Here is a 22743-nt window from a genome sequence, read left to right as displayed (position 1 = left end):
ACAAATAAGCTTAATTGTAAAACTAAACTATCTGGTCTTCAACCCCATCAGAGACTTGAGAAGGAATAAAATTGATTACTTGAGTATACTGGGAGTGCAGGTTAGTAGCTTTCCAAATGAGAAGATGACAGAGACAGTTTGCTACCTGAACAGCCACCCAAAACTCTATAACATTGGAGCATCATCTTTAGCTTTCTGGCCCAATATATCTGACAGACATATTTGTAAGGCAAGAACTATTGAAGACTTGCTTACTCTGTCTTGACAGGGTTTGGCCGTTGACTCTGCCTGCACACAAGCTTGCCCTTTTTAGGCATAGTTCTGTCAGTGGCCAAAAGGAGGACATTTTGCTCAGTGGCTGGTTTGCCATATTTGAAACCATCTCTAAGGAGGTTCTTTGATGCTCATCATCCTCTTTGAGGTAGACTGGCTGTTGCCAGGAGTTAACGTGTCTTATTGTCAATAAATCTTTAAAATAATAAAAATATCTTTTAATGCCATATTCTGTATGTCTCTGAGGTTTTTAAAGACCTAATCTAACTATTTTACCTTATCTTTCTATAGAATCATATCTATCTATTGAACCTAGGATGTATATTCTTGTATTGTAAATAGATTAGTAATTGATATGACCATGCTTTGATCAACTAACAATTAATGTGTATAACTTATTTGTCCTAAACACCTGCACACATAAAAAAAAAATATATATATGCTCTAATATGCTGTACTGTACCCATATAACTCAATTATTGGGCTGGAGAAATGGCTCAGAGATTAAGAGTGTTGTCTGCTCTTCCAAAGGTTGGTGGTTCACAACCATCTGTAAAGTGATCTGATGCTCCCTTCTGGCCTGCAGGTGTACCTGCAGGTAGACACTGTATACATAATAATAAATAAATAAATCTTTAAAAAACGATTCAATTATAATATAAGGTTTACTTCCAATACTTTAAAAGGTGTTCTTAAAGACATGCCTAAGCAGAAATCTAAGATCTGGCTTTTGAGTGCATGTTGCATATAAAATGAGACAAAATCAGAGCTAAACTTTTGAGATGGGAATATTTGTAAGTTTCATATTAAAAAACCTTAAACTTAGTTTTAAACTTATTCTAGGAATTCTCATTTTCCTCCCTATATAAATATAAAAATGAAACGGCTAGTAGTAATGATCATATTTGTGGTGATGTTAATGATAATACTTTGTATTGGTCACTTTTTGTTGCTATGGTAAATACCATGACCAAAAATAACTTTTGGGGGGAAAAGTTTATTTTGGGATCCATAATGATGAGGAAGGCATCCTAAATTGGAAGCTGAGAGATCATGTCTCTACATCCACATGCAGGAAGCATAGAAAACTAAATGGAAATGGGCAAAGCTACAAAATTAAAGTCCTCTTCCATAACTTTCTCCACCTTCTCATGGCTCTATGACCTCCCCAAATATTACCATCGGGCCAAATAATGGGTGTCATTTCTCATTCAAATCTCAATATTTCTATGGCAATTAAAAAAAAAAAGAATGCACTGAGAGCATCCGCACATATTTGACCACGCCCCCTGGAGGGGGAGGCCTGGTGGCACTCAGAGGAAGGATAGCAGGCTACCAAGAAGAGACTTGATACCCTATGAGCATATACAGGGGGAGGTAATCCCCCTCAGGAACAGTCATAGGGGAGGGGAGTAAGGGGAAAATGGGAGGGAGGGAGGAATGGGAGGACACAAGGGATGGGATAACAATTTAGATGTAATATGAATAAGTTAATAAAATACGTTTGAAAAGAATGCAATTCAATAAGTAATTCCCACCAAATCTTTGGAAAAAGAAGAGAATAAGTAGAGTAAGAAAATTACACACCTTTGTTAAAAGTTGCAAATAAAGTCATCCCTAGCCAATGAAATCCCGAGGAAGAAAAAGAGAAGGTTCCATCGCCCACTTAAACAGAGGCAGAGCCTGAAGTCACTATTACAACACAAAGAGGGAGGCAGCAACTACCCATCATCCTTTAGAATTTTTCCAGGAGAGGCTATCAACTTTTCCAGATACCATTTATGAATCACACTGTCATTGCTCTAAATGATGAAACCCACTGGCATCCCATGAAACAGAAGCAGTTATCTGCTGGCAGGAGCACCTTGGAAAACAACGCATCGCAGCAAACCTATGTCTACCCATCTGCACCATCTTAAATGAAAAATCACCATGAACACAACAGTCTCAAAACAAACAAACAAACAAATCAAAACATAAATAATATGGCCACAAAATGTACTTATAAATTACTGTTCACTCAATGGCTTCTATCTAAACAGCGAGATGGTTAAAGAACACGAGACACACTTAGAACAATCCCATCAGTAATTAAAAAGCATTAACATATCCAGGTTATAGCCACCACCACCTTGTATTCAGCCATCTGGTAGGCTACTTGACATTGATTTTCTCCTCCTCCTGCTCTTGTTCTTTCCTACAGCCTTTCTGAACTATTAGGCAGTTAACATGTTTGGTCATTTTTTTTCCTCTGAAAATTTTGTGATAAAATTTAATGAAATTCTATAATTTATTATCTTCATTATCTTTTTTATTTTATAGTATTTAAGATATACTAGAATATGTTAAAAACTATCTAATTGTGAGAAGCCATCACTGTCTGTGTAGCACAGGTATTTATGTAACATACTAAATCATTTACTGTAAACAGTGAATCCGATACATGCATGTGCAAAGACACACCTACATAGGTATGAGAACATCACAAATAAATTCCAAAAAATATTTAATTTTAGTATGAATCTGTTTGGATAAAATTATTTACCTTTAAAAAATGAACATACCATAAGGACATGTTTTCACCAAATAATATGGAGAAAGAGAAACATATGTGAGAGTTCCTTCTAAAAATCCAGGTATCAAATGTGAAATACGGGCAGAGTAAATATCTGCATACACAACAGGCACGTTACTGTTTGCTGTGTAGACTAACAACCTAAAAAAGACCATTTTGTCATTCAATAAAATGGCACTTCTGAAGGTGACAGGGGAATCTTCCCCATGTCACTCCTGATCTTTACTCCAGTTTTACTTTGGTGATCGCATAAACACAAGCAGCACCTGTTGTCAGACCAAGCGTCTCTAGTTCTAATAAATAAACAAGAGAATACATAGTCAATATCCCAAAACCTTGGTTTTGTCCATGTCTCCTGATGTACTGTGCGCAGGAGAAAGTACAATTCTCATGTAAAATACAAAGGGTGTGGTCTCCACTACAGTTATTAATTTTATCAGCACAGCTTTAAAATGTACACATTTTTACCGAACTGTACTCTCTCTTTATTGTGCTTACTTAAAAACAGCTTAGGCTAAATGAACATAATAAATAATAAACTTGTACATTCTCATTTTATACCCAATATTTAGTCTTTCCTATCTCTCATCAGAGAGGCTTCTTTTTGTAGTAGATGGTGATTGATAAGGATCTCCACAACTGGTCAACATTCAGAGAACAGAAGGCTAGACAGCGTTTAGCTCTAAATGTGACACATTTTTCACATCTCTTGACCTCAAAAGCCTAGAAATCACCACGAAGAGATGAAAGATTCTAAGAGCTGGAGGCAGTAAATGCCTGCAAAATACGGTGTTTGCTAGACATGACGATGTTGCTGCATACATGAACTCACATTCATATGCACTAGGCATGTACAAGGCATGTACAAGTACAAACTAAGCAAACCCCAGTACGGGCCGGGAAGGGATCATGAAATCCACCTAAGCCTGAAAGTCACTGACAACAGATGAGTGCTGGAGGAGGAGGAGTCTGCTTCCTTCTGAAAGCTGCCTCCAGGGGCAGAAATAGGCAGCATTAAGTAGATTCAGTGATTTTCTATTTATTTTTAAAGAGCACATAAAGTTGGGAGAAGAAAATATTGAGAGAGATGAAGGAAGAATTGAAGAATCGGAGGAGAAGAAATGGGAAATGGGTAAATATACATTATATGCATGCATAAAAATCTCAAACTAAGAAAACCAATACTATCAGTTTAAAACAAGAGAGATTCTTCCTGTAGCTCCACCTTCGCGCCAGCCTTTGATGATATCAGTTCTGCATCATGGCAATTTGAACAGTGCTATTTCATTATTGCTTTAATTTGCAATCCTCTGAAAATTTGTATCCTTTATACTTATCATATTTTGTAATCAGCTTTTTAATCTGTTTCATTATTGGTCATTTCTTAAGGGTTCTTCCCATAGTTGGATACTAGTCCTTTATTAGGCATGTCTTCTGCAAGTATTTCACCAAAGTCTGTGGTGTGCATTTCTGTTCATTTGGCAGTATCTCTTTAAAAGAAAAAAAATATTTTTTTAAGTTCAATCAATTGGTTTCTTTTTTCAGGGATGGAGTCAAGGACTGACTCAAAGTTGCCATATGTGTATGTATGTGTGTATATATACACATACATACACATATGTGTGTGTGCGTGTGTGTGTGTAATATATATGTACATATATATAGTATATATGTATATATTCTGCTTCTTCTAGGAGTTGATGGTGTGAAATTTAACTCTGTGACCCAATTATTTCACTTTGTGAAGGTATAAATTCCAAGTACAGATTAACTTCTTGCATGTGGTACGCAGCTGTTCAATAACATATTCTTTGAATTACTGTCACTTCCACTGTGTTGTAGTTGCTCTTTGGTCGAAGACGATTTTATCGTAGTAGTGTATTTCCAGGTGCTCTATTATGTATCTCTTTAGTCTATTTGCATTTTACTAGCACCCACTGCCTTGATCATTGGAGGTTTTATAATAAATCTTGAAATGATTTAGAAAAGAAAACCACTACATATTCTGGAATAATTTAAGATTTATGCAAAATTTATAAAGACAATTTTAAAAAATCCACCCATCCACCATTTTTCAGTTACTCTTTTTCTTTTAATGTGCCATGGTATATCTATCAAAACCAAAAATGAGCTCATTGACTTATTTTCTTTTTTTAAAAAAGATACTTTTGTAGTAGACAGCTCTCCTTCAAATTTATAGCCTTTTCCCCTCACTAATTGCTACTGCGTGCATGTATGTTCATGTATGATCATCTTTTAAGATTCAGGGCAAGATTTCATAACACAACACTCTGACTTTCTAGGTAAGATACAAGCCCTATTTTCGTAAGACAGTCTGAGCTGAGGTCACGTTAGACAGTATACCCTCTATAGCCCTGAGATCTATGTCACGTACACTTGTAAGCCACGTGTTCCTTTGATTCACTGTATTATACTTGTGCGGTGGTGTCGTAAGTAACATTTGTCCATAAGTCACAAAACTAAGCATCTGGATATTTTGTTTTGTACACAACAATACTCCCTGCCTCGGGGGAGTTCAGAATATTATGTCTCCATGCTTTCAATCCTGCGCTAGCCTAAGACATATGTGCTGTTTCTTCATATGAAACATTTAAAGTATTTGCAGAGTGAAAGGAACAGATTCCCCGAATGACTTTGAGATGCTCAGGGCATAAGTGAACTCTCCAACTTAGCACCTTTTGGCAATTACCAAAACAAACTAACAATAATGTGTGAAAACCACTTACCAGAGATACAGAGAATTCACATTTGAGTCATAAGATAGTCAGAAGTAACCACAAGATGGGACTGGTAGTATTATTCATTCAATAAGAAAAGAAAATGCATTCTCTTGAAATTAATTAGTGCCTTTACTTATAATAAAGCTCAGAGAGCAAACTGGCATAAGATCATAATTTACTACTGAAATCCTGATTAAACAGGATCATTTATGAGTGTGAACCAGAAGATAGCTAGACTCAGCCATATCAGTCACTGCCAGAAGACGATTCTAAACACTTTACTTCCCAAACAATGTGAATAATTTCCAATTTTATTTATCTCTCAAAACCAGGCTGTGGAATTAAGAGTTTTTTAAATTGCAAAAGAGAAGTGTAAACCCTTCAGAGAAAGTCAGAAGCTCACAGACTCCTGGCCACACCAGTGAAATGGTTATAGAAAACACCACAGTTCTGAAAGCGAGCTCTGTAAACTCACCTCATAGTAACTGCGCACTGCATTGCAAAAGGCTTCGTCTGCCACTATCTGCGTCTCCCCACTGAGGAAGGCCTGGAATCGTTCTTTCAGTACCTGCAACTGCTGTTTGTTAAGCTACAAGGAAAAGAAAGAAAGAAAGAAAATAAGTAAATAAATAGATAAACAAATAAATATATGGGCAAATCAGCTGGCTCATAGACTAATTGAAGGTTACATTTGCTGTATGTAGACTTGACTTGACACTGAATTAGCTTTGCAGTAAAGAAAAATAAAAGCAAAAAATCTTATTGCTTGTACTTACAAGCATTTTCCCCAAAACTCTGAATGTCCTAATATAAGAAAGAAATTTGGCTTGTATTTGGTGATTTTTTTTGATACAAGAACAAAGATATAAAATAAGACAGTATGCCATTAGAACAAGAAGATGAGCTATAGAATAGGAGAAAATACACAGTCAATGACACAGTTGATATGGAGCCAATATGTGCAAAGAACTCTAAAATTTCAACAATAATAAAACAAACAACCAAATTTAAATACAGGCCAATGACCTTCACAGTCATCTCACCAAAGATCCAACAAAAATGCCACCTAAGCATGTGACACTATACTCCATGTAGTGCTCCTATAGAAATGCAAACCAAAGTAACAAGTAGAGGCTACTTCGTACATACTAAAACGGACCAGATCCAGAACACTGACAGAGCCCCAATCATAGTGGGGCTGGGGAACAGCAACAGGACATTGATCGCATTTGCTATCAGTGGTAAGGAAATGGGGTGGAGATAATTTACCAAACAGCACGTTTCAAATAGCAGGAAACAGACTTTTACCACATAATCCAGAAATTCCAGTATAGTGTTTACTCAGAGTTGAAAACATGTCCCAACTTATACCTACACAACCACGCTTACCATTTCATGATGCCCCTCAGCAGGTGAGCGCGCAGGTAAAGTAAGGTGCATCCAGGTAATGCAGCACTACTCAGCACTAAAGAGAGATGAGCTACCAAACCACAGAGAGGGATGCAGGAAACAATGCATTTTATTAAGTGAGAGAAGCCAATCTAAAAAAGATTATGTCACTCCTACAGTGCGACTTCTGAACAAGGCTAGTCTGTGGACACACTACGCTCAGCAGTTGTCTGTGGCGATCCAGGGAGTGATGGATGAATTTGCAAAGCACAAAGGACTCTTGGGGAACTGACACTATAATGTCAGATACATCCCATTATAAATTGATCCAAACCTCCTGAACGAACGTGTACTATTAACAGGGAGGCCTATTATAAGCTAAGGACTCTGGAGGGTAATGCCATGTCAAAGTCGGTTCATCCATTTTAACAAATGCGCCATTAGTGTAAGGATGCTGTGCATACTGGGAAGCCAAGAAGGTTCTGGAAAATAGATTTCACACTCAATATCAATGTTATAACAAATTCAAAACGTCTCTAAAAATAGCCTATCAAAAAATCAAAAGTTACAGTTCTCTGTGAGTTGGAGGTCAGCCTGGTCTACAAAGTGAGTCTGGAACAGCCAAAGCAAAGCAAACAAAAACAAACAAACTAAAACCCAAACCAAGTTAGGCTGACAAGAAAGCTCAGCCATTACGGTGTTTACTCCCAAGCCTGATCACCTGATGTCTATACCCAGGAGATCCATACAGTAGAAGGAAAGCAGCAGAGAAGCAACTCCCAAAAATTTTCCTCTTGATCTCCACCACACACATACAGACACACATACATGCATGCACATATACATGCATGCATACAGGATCACACACATGTGACGGTGGTGGTGATGATGAGGAGGATGATACTAATGTAAATAAAATAATTTTTTAAAAAATAAAACTTAATAAATCACCTTAGGAACAAACTTGGTAGGTAAAAAGGGTGCTCATCAGTTAAGAGCTTACACTGTCCTTGCAGAGAGGACCTGAGCTCCGTTCCCAGCACCCATTCCCTGGGAACCTAGAGGCCACTCAGGCCAGGGAAGTGGGTAGTCAAACTGTATGGCACTTCACAGCCCCGCTGTCCTCCAGCTCTAATCTCCCAGTCTCCCCTCCATCTCTGTAGCAGACCCCTTCCTGTGCTCATCCCTCATCCCAACTAGCAACCCCCCCACTTCGAGGGGTTCAGGAGATCTCACCCTCCAGTCTTCCTCCCTACTCGCTTCTTCCCTGTTTTCCCAGCCTCAGCTCCAGCAGGCCTGACAGCCAACCTGACAGGGAAGCCAGTGGGGCAGGTCAAACTAGGTCCTCACTCTCCCTCCTCTTCTCCTAGCAAACCCCAATCCCATCCCTAGCTATGCAGGCAACCAGCTGCTGTGGCTTCCCGTTCACCTCTGCCCCCATTCCAGGGGACTAAGCAGATCCTGGTGGAGTATCCTGCCTTCCTCCCACCCATGGGCCCCCTCCCACCTTCTAGTCCGTCCCCATTCCTAAACGTCAGGCCCAGTACTCAGGAACACATTTTATCTGGAAATCCCAGTGGCCAAACCAGCAGGATCCCAGAAGAACGTCCTACCAGACAACACAGAGCCACCACACTGCCCTAAGAACCAACAAGGCAACTGAAGCCACGGAGCAAAACACCTACCCAGCAAAGACAAGACCAGATATCAGCATCTGAAATTACAGTCGTCCCAATCCCAGATGCTTAGATGCCAGTGTAAAAACAGAAAAAATAACAGCCAGGACAGTATGCTCCTGCTAGAAAAGCCCAGCAACTCCACCACAGTAGACCTGAGTACTGTAGCGCAGCTGAAGCCCAAGACAAAGACCTTAATGTCAGAACAGATTTTGCATGGAAAAAATGTCCTAGGAAAATATGAAAAGTCTAATCAGAAAATTGTTAGTAGCAATTCATGTCCTCAAAAAGCTAATAGCTAACCACATGGAGGCTTCCTAGAAACTGATATAACTAATGACAAATGAGCCATTAGTTTATTAGAAATTAATTAGAAAATGAATAAAAGGCATTTCAAGGCAGTGACCCTCAAACTAAGAAAAATATATAATCCCTTGTAAAAGTACCCAGGACTCTATTTGATGTGTTGGAAGCACAGAAACTGATACCTCAGAACCAGTAGGCAAGCCAGTAATTAATGCATATGTCCTTGGTACCAATAATTACACTTGGTGGTTAACAATATTGAAATGTTTAAGACACATGTAGAAGCATTTACTTCATTATAAGTTAATAAAAATGGAAATGATGTATTATAAGGAGGCAAACTAAGATATGCCATATTCAAATAGGGCACAATATTAATTACACAAAAAGAGTAAGACTCTGTGTTCTGATCTGGGGAAACTTCCAAACATCCTGGAAAAAAGTACCCTAGAATAGTAGCTAAAGTCGGGTTTGATTGACATTGGAAGTGGGAAAAATGAGAATGAGACTGAGTGTGAGGAGAGAATGTGCCTGTGTATGCTGAGAAAAACTAAGTAAGATGATAGTGTTAGAAACTGGACAAGTCGAAAATAAGGCACAGGGGCTTTTCAGCTTACAGTGCTTTATTAGTTTGGATATTTAAGGTTACACACACTAATATGAATTCAAAATTTACTAATATAAGCTGGCCATTTTTACTATGTTAATTCTACCGATCCATGAGCATGGGATCTTTCCATCTCCTGATCTTCTTCAATTTCTTTCTGCAGAGACTTGAAGTTTTTTTGTTTGTTTGTTTGTTTGTTTGTTTGTTTTTCATACAGGTCTTCCATTTGTTTGGTTAGAGTTACAATAAATACTTTATGGGTTTTTTGTTTTGTTTTGTTTTTTGTTTTGGTTTGTTTTGGTTTTGTGGCTATTGTGAAGGGTGTTGTTTCTCTAATTTCTTTCTCAGCCTGTTTGTCTTTTGTATAAAGGAGGCTACTGATTTTTTTTAGTTGATTTTGTATGTAGCCACTTTGCTGAAAGTGTTTATCAACTGTAGGTAGAATTCTTGAGGTCACTTATGTATACCATCATATCATCTGCAAATAATGATAATTTTATTTCATCCTTTCCAATTTGTATCCCTTTGATCTCCTTTAGTTGTCTTATTGCTCTAACTAGGACTTCAAGCATACCCAAAAATGCTCCACCATACAACAAGGACATTTGCTCAAGTATGTTCATAGCACCTTTATTCATAATAGCCAGAATCTGGAAACAACTTGGATGTCCCTTAACTGAAGAATAGATAAAGAAACTCTGGTACATTTACACAATGGAATACTACTCAGCTATTAAAAACAAAGAAACCTTGAAATTTGAAGACAAATGGATGGAACTAGAAAAGATCATCCTGACTGAGGTAACCCAGATGCAGAAAGACACACATAGTATATACTCACTCATAAGCAGATATTAGCTACACAATACAGGACAACCACCCTACAGTACAGAGACTGACGCACCAACCAAGGACCATGCATGGTGTGGACCTAGACCCTCTGCTCAGATGTAGTAGATAGGCAGCACAGTCTCCTTGTGGGTCCAACAATATGTGGAGTAGGGACTACTTCTGACATGGACTCTGGCCCCCCCCCCCATATTGATCACTTTTCCCTTGCAGGGCAGCCTTACCAGGCCACAGAGGAATAGGTCACAGGTAGTACAGATGACACTTAATAGGCTGAGGTCAGATGATAGGGGAGGAGTGCTCCCCTTTCTGAGGACTAGAGGAGGGAGGGAGAGCGTAAGAAGGGAGGGAGGGTGGGATCAGCAGGTGAAGAGGGAGGGAGCTGAAATCGGGATATAAAGTGAACAAATTTAAAAAATTTACTAATATAGATCTAAAATAGACTGTAAGTCTTAGGGTTTATATTGCTGTGATAAAACACGGTGACCAAAACAACCTGGGCAGGAAAAGGGGTTTATTTCAAGTTATGACTCTCATTATATCATTTTATCATGGGGCAGGGAACTTGGGGCAGAAACTCAAACAGAGCAGGAACCTGGAGGCAGGAACTAAAGCAAAGACCACAGAGGAGTACTGCTTCCTAGACTGTTCTCATGGCTTCCTTGGCCTTCCTCCTTGTAGTGCCCAGGACCACCAACCCATAGGCTGGCCCACAGTGAGCTGGGAACTTCCATGTCAGTTATCAGTCAAGACAATGCACCACAGGCCGATGTGGTAGGCACATTTTCTTAGCTAAGGTTCCTTCTTCCAAAGTGACTCTACCTGTGCCTAGTTGACATAAAACTAACCGGCACACTATACTAGCAATTCTGCACAGTTTTAGAGTCAGGACAATTAAGATCAATCACTCACAAGCAGTTTAAGCCTATACAACATAAACACTGGACACAAGTCAATTGACTTTACCTTTTCAGGAGGAAAATGCAAACATCCCTATATTACTTATTACTGTCATCATGATCATCATAACATTTCAAGAATGAGGATTTCAAAGAAACGTAGGACAAAAGAATGAAATACAAACCACAGAAAACCATCTGCTCACATCGTTCTCGACAACACAATCATCTCTAGTCCACTGGCGTTTAGTGCTGTCGTCTGCGTCTGATTTTGAATTGGTCTCATGTGTTCCAGGCTGGCTTCAACTTGCTGTATGACCTAGGCTAGCCTCAAACTCAGTATGTAGCACGTGCTGGTCTTGAACTCCAGATTTTTCTGCCTCTGTCTTCCAAGTGCTTTGATTATGGGCATGCATCAATGTATTAATCTCTCACAAGGGACCTCTCCTTATTCATCTGAACCCACTGTGTGTGAGCATACACAGAAAGACAGACAGACACAGAGACACACGGATAGAGACAGAGACAGAGATACAGAGAGGGAAGGAGGGAGGGAAGGAGGGAGGGAAGGAGAGGGATTGACTGGTTGACTGGAGGAAGGATCTCCATTGCCTCAAGGAAGCCTATGCACATTTTGGACAGTTGGAAATAATTAAATATCCACCCTGTGACTCTGCAGCACAACCCATTCCCAGTTCCGTGCTTTCTAGAGCAAAAGAGATAAGAAGTTAGTTTCTTCAACACAGCAACTTAAGAGTCTGCATGAGCACTGGCTTAGGAGTGTTCTCTTCCCTAGAATGAGAGCACCTGGTTTCTCCAGTGCCCTGGACACTCTTGTATGTAGTTTTCCATAAAGTAAACATGCTAAATGAAACTAAGTATATGAAAATTCCTGGAAAGCTGTAAATCGAAGCACGTGAGGCATGTTACAACAGCAATGCCCCCTCTTAATGTGCACTGGTGGAGTGTGCATAGTTCTCCTAGGACAGAGTGGCCAACACAGCAAGGAGCGGGAGGGTCACTTCCCACACTGCGAGCACTCCATGTCTATTAATTCAACCTAAAAGACAATTAACTCTGGGCAGTCACATCAACTGACTCACATCACACTTACTGTCAACAAAACTTTCAGAACCTTTTTCCACGCTCTTCATTAAGCCCCTTTTCATCTTTCTAAATTCATTTAGTTCACTGTCACAGATGATTAAGTTTTTTTTTTAACTTCTGATTCCGTTACACCATGACTGCAAAGCTCTGTTAATTTGCTACATCCCTTGGTGTACTAAGGCGTTATTCACAGTCTTCGTTAGAGTAGTGTAATCTACTCACTAACTCAAGATTAAGAATTCTGAGTCTTCCATTATTCCCATTGTATCCCATTTATGCTAATATCAACCAGTATTTTGGGGGTCAGTTGATTTATTCTTCAATTGTGTTTTAATTTTACCCATATTTTATCTTCAGGCTTCTGCTTTCACCATGAACAAATAAAACATTTCTTCAAATATAAATAAAAAGATAACAAACAAATTATGTACTGGGGATTTAGAACAAACTTACATAAAAATAAATTAATAGAACACACATATCCTTTAAAATATATAAGTATATTAAAGATACCAAGCTTGTGAAAATACTTCAAATATTGACAGTAAAGGCTAACTTTTATAGATCCAGACTGGCTGTGATAATAGTATACCTAAAGTAATGACTGCAACGGGAAAAACAAAAGTACAAAGTTTAAAGATGTTCTCTATAAAGCCACACATTGTGGCCCACACCTTTAATCTCAGGACTCAGGGAGGCAGACTCAGGCAGATCACTGTGAGTTTGAGGCCATCCTGGTTTACAAAGCAAGCGCAGGACAGCTAAGGCTACACAGAGAAACACTGTCTCGAAAAACAAACAAATAAAAGACATTCTGTATATCTTGGATATTTTTTTCACATTCAACTTAGATTCTACACTTTTCATTCTAACTCATGGATTAACTGAAGACATATGCCAGAATTCTTTGGACCAGAAACCAGCCAATACACAACAAAGAGCCCAGTGACCACTCCTGTGTGAATCCTGCCTCAACCTGCAGTTCCTGTCACCAGGCTTACCACAAACAGCAGCAGCTACAAGGCTTCAGGAAAACAAAGGTGGGGCAGATCCCACAGCAAAGCAGCAGATGACTAGTGGGTAGAGTATCTTCAGAACTGGAGACAAAGAGTTTGCCTGGGGTAAGATTCTCTACTGCAGGCACTGATGTTCATGCAAACGCACAAAAACACACTGCTCATCGGGCATAGTAAAGATGAAAACAGAAGGGAAAAATAAATTCTTATGTACCAGTAGTTCACAACAAAATATGCAATACGTTCCACACTCTAAAGCAAAAAGCCCACCAAAGGGCACAGCAAGAGTAGTGCCTGAGAGGCACTGGCCGGGCCTCTCACGTGGGAAACATGAGCATTAACCATGTCCTGTTCTATAAAGCCCCTTGTCCTCCCCATGCACACAGATGCAAGCTAAGCTTAGGCTTGGGGTTGTATTAGTCTTCATAGCTTTTAGACTGATAATGTTTAACCGTGAACTCCATGCAACATTGCAAAAACCAGGAGGAAACTGCACAAGTTGAAACACTTCTGATCTCAAGCCTTTCAAAACAGGGATATCCAATCTCTCCTTGGGACAGTGACTATACCCACCAGAGACCACAAATGCTCGGCTTATTACGTGGCCAAGGAGACCTAAGCAGAGAGATGTACAGCCTCCAGGGAGCTGCATAGTATTGAGGCAGTGAACACTTTTTTTCCTCATTCTCTGCTGGCTGACATTCGATATGACAACTGAAGCTATCACACTGACTATGAAGACAGTGAAACAGCAGGATCCGCAAAGGATCCGCAAAGCTGGCAACCACATCATGTGGAATAGCAACGCCACTGTAGACCGCTAACCTCCCAACTTCTGTTCAGGAAGGCTTGACCACCACATACTGACAGCTTTTATCTTTGCTTTATTGGTAATAGGTAGCAAGTGGTAGCTAATCCTAACCAATTTAAAAAAAAAAAAAACTTACTTAAGGAAGTATAGAACCGGGGGTAAAATACCACAGTACCCAGCTAGCCTAATATTTCCTGTGATGTTTTCTACAATAAAATATTTTTCATAATTTTTGTAATAAAAAGTGATCATTCAATGAGCCCAATAAACAGTGAATATCTAAATATAAGTGCCTGAGGTAGACTGAAAATAACATTATTTTGGCAAGGCAAATTGAAATGTTATTATTGAGAGGGAGATTAAAACGCCCCAAATGTACAATAGCAGTTTAACATATCTTATAATAAAAGCTATACTAACTAATGAGTACAGAACCACAAATCCTACCGCATTATAGATAAATGGGCCCTGGGCAAAGCTAACTCAGCTTCAAAGCAAATGACTTTCACCCACGCTGTCAGAGTGTAAACCTCAGGAAAAGCATGCTCCATTATGGTGCTGTCTTTGGTGTGTATGCGGGAGGCAGGTGAAAAATGAAATTACAATGTAAAGTCCAAGGATTCCACAAATTTCCCTACCAGGGTGCACTGACAACATACCCCCAAATGCCTATGTTTTTCTTCCCTTTTCACCTTATGGAATTAAATTAAACAGATTAAAAATATATTTACTCATTTGACAGTCATACAAATAGAAATAAATAACCTTCTACTGAGGTTTATATGATAAAATGCTTTGACATCATTTGACCTTTTCTGGACAGGTTTATACACTTTAAATTAGTTGCAATAAATTAGCTAATTAACATATTCAGTACATCCTAGTGATCCTGTGTGGTACGCATGCGTGTGTAAGAGTGTGTGTGATGAGAATACTCAAGATGCAGTTGTATAACAGATTTCACATATTTAATATGGTATTATTAATAATTATAGTTGTCAAGCTAAAGATAAAATCTATAGAACTTTTCATCCCCTTAAGCAGTAGGTTTCATTCATCGCTCTAAAACTACTATGGTGTATTTTTATAAACAATCAAATTAACCTCCAGGAAGTTAAGACTCTTGCTGGATGTGACCGTCAAACACCGTTTAGACTCTTAGGTTCTCTACTCCACAGGTGCAGACTGAACCAGAGGGTAATAATCCTCCAGACTGTGTTCTCAAGAGCTACGTGCTTTCACTAATTATTCAAACTGCATAGCAAACTAAAATCTGGTTCACACCAAAAAAAAAAAAAAAAAAAAAAAAAGTTGGCTTTAGCATTCTGCTTTAACCGTGATTAAAAATGACGCTACCACATAACAAGTTCTCAACAGTTCTTTCTATAGGAAAATAACTAAGAAAGAGAAATAATGTGCTAATAACACCACTCCTCCTCAGTAGGAAGGCCACACCTTCTATTCTACTACTTGAATCTCTACCACTTCCCAACCTAGAAAAAAAAAAAAAAAAAAAAAAAAAAAAAAAAAAAAAAAAAAAAAGAAAAGAAAAGAAAATTAACTCAGCAACCAGAAAGGATTAGAAAGCAATCCACCCAAGATAACACTACTCAGTTTGCATATTTGTAAAAGGTAATGGAGTCTTCTACTGAGGTCATTTCATTTCTATTTATACCTAGATCCCACACGCATTACATGGCATTAGGAGGATCCTTAATAACAGTGCCTCAAGTTCTTCATCTACGTAACAAGGATAGCAAAGAGAACATTTAACAAGATTGTTATATTCAACAAGATAAACAAAGGACATTACTGCATTAAGTGGGTTATAACTGCTATTACTTCATAAACACATGGATGTTTTACTTTAGCAACTACCAGAACAATAGGGAGAATAAGGGAATATTAGAAAGGATGCCAAAGACCAGCTAATAATAGATGGCTGAAGTGCTGGGCCGCTCGCCTGGGGAGTAGAAACCATGGCTGTTTGGCAACTGAACTATATGTTAGTCCAAGTTCATGTGTGTTCTAAGTTTGAAATCATTCTGAGTTCTAATACCACAGAAAATATCTAAGAACACATCACTAAACTCTCCATAAGTTATGTGCAGAAAAACAGATATAAAAGGTTAAAATAAATTAAGATAGCATTCATCTGTTTCTTTGGATGTGTTTTAATAAGGATCTCAGAAAATTTAAATTATATCGCTGGTTCATATGATATTTCATGGTCAGTAATCATATGCAGGAACACACGTGATATCCATGTGTCCATAGAATAGTGGTTCTCAACCTGTGGGTGCCTACCACTTTGAGAGGGCCAAGCAATTCTTTCACAAGAGTTGCCTAAGACCATGGGAAACAACACTGTGATTCATAAAAGTAGCAAAATGACAGTTATAAAGAAGCAACAAAATAATTTTATGGTTAAAGGTCACCATCACACGAAGAACTACACCGAAGAGCCACAGCAATGAGAGGTTGGACAGCTCCCGCTTGAGAATAAACGATGAGCGGGACCTGGATGCAGAGCAGATGTGGCCTGGACCGCAGAGGGAGATGGCGCCAAATACCGGCTTAGGGCAAAGTTCTGAGTTACGGCTCCTTGCGTGGAAACTGAGTGTGGGCCAAACGTAATGCTTCCGAGTCTGCCCTACACATCTGCAAGTTGCACTTCTACAGTCAACCCCCTGCAGACAGAAGCTGTTCAGGAAAAACAATTGTCCCAGTACTGGACACAGGCAGAATTTTCTTGACATTATTCCCTACCTAAACAATAGGGCACACCAACTGTTTTCGTTGCATTTATAGTTACTATAGTTACTATGAGTAACCTTCAGGTGGCTTAACACATACAAGAGGTGTGCTTGACGTAAGCTATCGGCGTGTGTATGGGAGACCCTGAGTCATGTCTCCGGGATACGGAGGGAAAACTGTGTTTGCCTATCTGTCTTCTTTCCGTTAGGCAGTGGGGTCGGTGCTGTTGCACACACTCTGTGGCCCATGGGTTCTGAACTAAAAAGCACACTGGCAGACTAAAGTCCAAGTGCGACCTCAGACCTACAGGCCTAATCTTGGTCTCCGCATTCTGAGTACACAGTGGTCACTCCATTCCAACATCTTCCTCATGCTCTTGGCAGTTCTAATGTGACTCTGTGTCTTCATTCAGCTGCATCTTTTAAAAAGATAATCAATTTAAATGCTAAGGAGTTATTCTACCAGGCTCTCTTGTGCCCCTGAAGGAGATGATAAGTAGATAAGAGAGGAAGCTGGCAAAGCTTACTGGTCATTATCCTCCAAACATCTGCTTTAGAATCCTCTTAGGCATTGACAGCATCTATTTAACCCCTCCCCCCAGAGTGAAAAGGATGACAAAAATAGCCTTCAATCATCCCTACCAATAACATAAGCTCATCAAAACTAAATCAAACCAATTATCATAAAGAGTGCCCTGAACAATTTTTCTGCTGCAACCAGCAGTTCAAAGATGACTGCGATATCAGAATTACAAGTCTCCAACGCTATCCCAAGAAGTTCTTAATGGCAACTGAGCGGCATTTACTCTTTGTCCAGCCACGCAGGAACATCTACCCGAACCTTAGAGGCTATGCTGGCCACTCTTCTAGAGGTCACAACACACGCTATACACCATCTTACTGTCCTATAACATAGGCACAACATGTCATGAGGCACTAAACAGTTTACAGCCAAAGTTTCTAATGGACTATACCAAGGATGGAGAGTATGTTTTAAAGAAATGGCTTCCTTATATTTCAGGACAAAAATTTGGGGTCAAAGGTTTTATAGGTGGGTTGGTGTCCTCCTCCCACCCCTGAAGACCCACCTGGCTACAGGAGGTGGCAACTTCAGGCTCCACGTCCTCCACTGTTAGGAATCTAAGCAAAGATCACCCAAGAGGCTCCCAGGGGCCTCCCTTGTCCCAGAGATGCTCTGGTACTTGTTTCTATTTTCTCTCCTGGTCCTCCCTTCCTTTACCCCCGACCCCTGGCATGTCCTCCCTACCCCTGTCACCCATCCTACAGATGCCCCCCCCATCTACTTCAGATATCTATTTCTCTGAGGAGAAGGGAGAATGGGGGTATAAAGGTAGGACTTGGAGGAGAGGGAGAGGGGGCTGGTATCAGGCTGTAAAGTGATGAAAGAAAGAAGGAAAGAAGGAAGGAAGGAAGGAAGGAAGGAAGGAAGGAAGGAAGGAAGGAAGGAAGAAAGGAAGAATTTAGGAAAAAATGGCTTTCTTTCCCCCCTCCCCCTCCCATCAGATGTATAACTTAACAACTGGAAACATAAGCTAACATTTACTGAATATTTGCTACATCCTGAACGCATTTCTGACCTCTGTTTTCAAGGATTATAAGATCAGCGGATCCCTGTGAGTTGGAATTCTTCCTTTTCAAATGAGGAAGGTTATACAACACTGACCCAGCTTGCAGGTTTTGTGGGCACGGCCAGGTATGTCTAACATATTTGTAGTCACTGACTATGCCTAGAATTTCCTACCGGAGCTCCTCAAATCATACTCTCTACAGCCCAGTGCACAGGAGGGACTGCCTGGGTCTAACCCATCCTGTGATTAAACCAGGGTGTGACTGTGAGCTTTTCCCCTTTAACCCTCAAAATGCCATCCCATCACGCTACGCTGTGCCGTCCTATTTTTGCACCAGCTGTCTACTGCGTCTCTCCAGAATTACCTTTTATCCTTTAGAACACAACTCCGATAAAACCTCCAAGAAATTCCCTTCCTCCCGATGTCCCCAAGATGAAGACATCTTGTCTTCCGGGCCACTTCTGTGCCACATGCGCACAAGCGTCATTTACTTGTCACTTTTCTCCTGTGCAGGGTGCAGAATCTTTAAATACAGACACCCCTTAGCTCCACGCTCCCACACTAAGTCTGGTGTTTTTATTATCAATTCCTCTACAGTGGAAGAAAACCCACTATTCACCGTTACTTTCCAGGACAGGATATTGTAGTATATAAGTGAGTGAGTGGGATGGAGGTTGCAGGCAAAGTCTCAGAAAAGAATCCTAAGATAACTCATGCGTTTTCCAAATAGACTCATGGCCAGATTCGACAAAGTATAGAGAAACAGTGAAGGATTTTGATATATTTTTTTAAGCACTGTGGCTGAGTAGCTCTACTCTGCAGATGATGTTGGTTTTGGGCAGAAAGAACTCTGTGCCTCGGTGCCATCTGCTACTTCATGGCAAGGCTCCCTATGACGAAGCCTTATTTGCAAGACACAGGGATTTTATAGTCATCACAAAGCACTCAGATGAGACACTCAGCAGCGGACAACTGTGCACCCATCTAACAGCTTAGACACGCCAATACCAGCTGACTGGAGGCCTCTCCCCATAGCCAAGAAGCAGCTCCTTAGGGTGGATTTAGAACCAAACCTCATTATGAATTAACTCTCCTCAGAGATGATGGCAGTTTTCGCTCTTTCTAAACTAAGTGGACAATCGCATACGAGCGATGGCTTTCTGGAAAGAAAAGCGAGGGGGAAGAGACCAAGGAGCTCCAACTCAGCTGATTTCTGACCATTCCTAGGACAGGAGCAACGACGGATTTCCACACTATCTTCCGGATGTATACCACTCTAAACTTTGACTGAAAAATCACATAACTCCAACTTAAAATGACCCATTTTAATGAGGAAAACATTACCACATCTCAAGAAGAACCAAAGCTGAAGAGCTCTGGAGATGTGTTCAGATACAACAGAGAGTTGTCAAGGGTCAGGACCTTTTCTGTCTCTATCCCCCTGCTGTGGCTTTTGTCCTTGAGTTAAGCATGTCCTAAGAAATTTAGATTAAATTTACACATGCACCCTCACAAAAGGTACCAAACACGAAGGAAAACTATTTTACGTGTATATATGCAAATATGTACATATGTGTATATGAAAAGAGGGGAAAGAGAGGTAGCTGGAGAGTTAGCACGAGAGTGAGAGTAAGAGAGAGGGAGAGAGTGGTGAAGCATTTCCAAAACGGATCTATTTTCTCTCAGACTGGCCTGACATATCTACCACCGGCCATGGCTTAGACTGTTTCCTAATGGAACCAATGGGGTAATGGAAATGGACCATCATTACTGAGCAATCAACTGACCGGTGTACTTAGGGATAACCAACCTCCCCTCTCCCCAGATAGCAACAGGACCTGATATCTAAATGACACCCAGGATCTATTAAGGATGGAAGGCAGCAAGAGAAATCTCAAGCACTGCTACTCGGATGTGCCTTTCCTACAAAGGTGCTTGAATTGGCAAACCTCACAAACAGGAGAACTTTGAAAGGCATGGCTGACTATTTCCCTAACAAATAATAAAATTCTGTTTGGCATTCAAAGTAGAAAATTTAGCAGCATAACTTTTAATATAACTTATTCAAATTAATTTAAATTTTACCGAGGAACTACCACATCTATATCCATAAATGTATGGATAAAATGCAAATATACCGATCCTTAATGAAAAAATTCACATTTGCTTATTTTATCAGTAATTTTAGTTGGCAAGCATTGCAAACACACTGAAAATATTAGCAAACTCGAGGGTTTGTAAAGAATAAATGTATAAAAGCTGTCCTTAAAATGTTTTAACATTAACATTCAAAGAACTGAACACCTAGACTGGATGACATAAATATTTGCATATGGTTCTTCACATTCCAAAAAACAATTCTGAAATTATATACAGAACACTACTACTGACATGTAAACTGTTAGCATATTTGTTCACCAAATTAGGTTTAAAAATAAAAAGAATATATAGCTATTTTCTCAAAAAGGGGGACTAGAAAATTGGAGTTGTTTCTGTCAATAATGAAGCAAGTATTTTTTTAAAAAAATCAACAAAGAAACAATAAATGAAAACTTAAAGCATTTTAAAGTGAAGCCTACTTATTTATAAGCTAGCGTGGCTGACTGGCTAATCTGTAAGTCATGTTTGCCATCCCATGATGTCTGGGTCATCACCAGATACAGACTTTCCATAGGAGTCTGAGTTCTGAGTAAACAGCAGGTAAAGTGTAAACATTTACATCCTCTGACATGAGCTAATGAGAGCATGTCTCCCGCAGTATTTAGGAGACACTGAGACACACTCTTCACTTATTTAGAATGTTTATCATAGTGTATCTCCTGACTGTGCCCCTCTCCTTGTCACTGGTTCCTTTTCATTCTCAGAACTGTCTCACGACTCTGTCCAGCTGTTTTAACTGATACAGCTTGATATATCAGAGCTCTAGTCACCTCAAATCCTTCATCTTCCCAGTGCTATATGAAAGGAAATCTGAAAGGAAATTTCCACAACAGATGTCACCATGCTGGGGAAAATCTGAAACCAGAAAGCAAGTGTAATGCCACTTAGAGGCAGGTACGGCCATTTCTTTTTTTTTTTTTTAATTTTTTATTAATTTATAATTGTTACATCTCAATGTTTATCCCATCCCTTGTATCCTCCCATTCCTCCCCCCCTCCCCCCCCATTTTCCCATTATTCCCCTCCCCTATGACTGTTCCTGGGGGGGATTACCTCCCCCTGTATATTCTCTTTTTTTTTTTTTTATTTTTTTTTATTTTATTTTTTTTTAAATATTTTTTTATTAATTTATTCTTGTTACATCTCAATGGTTATCCCATCCCTTGTATCCTCCCATTCTTTTTTTTTTTTTTTAATTTATTCTTGTTACATCTCAATGTTTATCCCATCCCTTGTATCCTCCCATTCCTCCCCCCCCCACCCCCATTTTCCCATTATTCCCCTCCCCTATGACTGTTCCTGAGGGGGATTACCTCCCCCTGTATATTCTCATAGGGTATCAAGTCTCTTCTTGGCTACCTGCTGTCCTTCCTCTGAGTGCCACCAGGTCTCCCCCTCCAGGGAACATGGTCAAATGTGAGGCACCAGAGTACATGAGAAAGTCATATCACACTCTCCACTCAACTGTGGAGAATAGTCTGACCATTGGCTAGATCTGGGAAGGGGTTTAAAGTTTACCTCCTGTATTGTCCTTGGCTGGTGCCTTAGTTTGAGCGGGACCCCTAGGCCCAAATCTGCCTATCATATTGTTCTACTTGTAGATTTCTAGGACCCTCTGTATCCTTTTATTTTGCTATTCTCCCATGCGTCTCTCATTTAGAGTCCCAATAGGATGCCTTTCCCTCTGTCCCAGTTTCCTGGTAAGTGAAGGCTTTCGTGGAACATGCCCCTTGGGCTAGTATGCAGATATAAATGAGTATATACCATTTGAGTCTTTCTAAAGACATAAAAAACAAATGCTAAAGAAGAAATGCAGATGGCCACTGTTCTCTGAAAACCTTTCCTGAATAAAGTATTCAAGTTCTGAGAAAGCATCCCACCCCTACTGTTTCAGGATAATTGACACAGTGCTGAGCATCTCTAATTTAAAGTTCCTAAGCAATTCTGATGTTCAATTGAGTTTATAATTTGCTGGAGAACATAATCACGA

At 39.7% G+C, this 22743-nt stretch overlaps 1 protein-coding gene across 3 annotated transcripts in view; it reads right to left on the bottom strand.

The window, feature by feature from the left end:
- The window catches only part of Cadps2 (calcium dependent secretion activator 2), a 502196-nt gene that overhangs the window by 362683 nt on the left and 116770 nt on the right, over window positions 1–22743 (bottom strand). For all 3 annotated transcript variants that reach the window (XM_051151873.1, XM_051151874.1, XM_051151875.1), the window contains exon 2: window positions 6065–6178. In XM_051151873.1, coding sequence (XP_051007830.1) covers window positions 6065–6178 — 114 coding nt within the window. The remainder of the gene's footprint in view (window positions 1–6064; window positions 6179–22743) is intronic.

Source organism: Acomys russatus, chromosome 10 (genome assembly GCF_903995435.1).
Source record: "Acomys russatus chromosome 10, mAcoRus1.1, whole genome shotgun sequence".
NCBI lineage: Eukaryota > Metazoa > Chordata > Mammalia > Rodentia > Muridae > Acomys > Acomys russatus.
The sequence above is the reverse complement of the archived record's forward strand: the minus strand, read 5'-3'. Positions and strand labels throughout refer to the sequence as shown.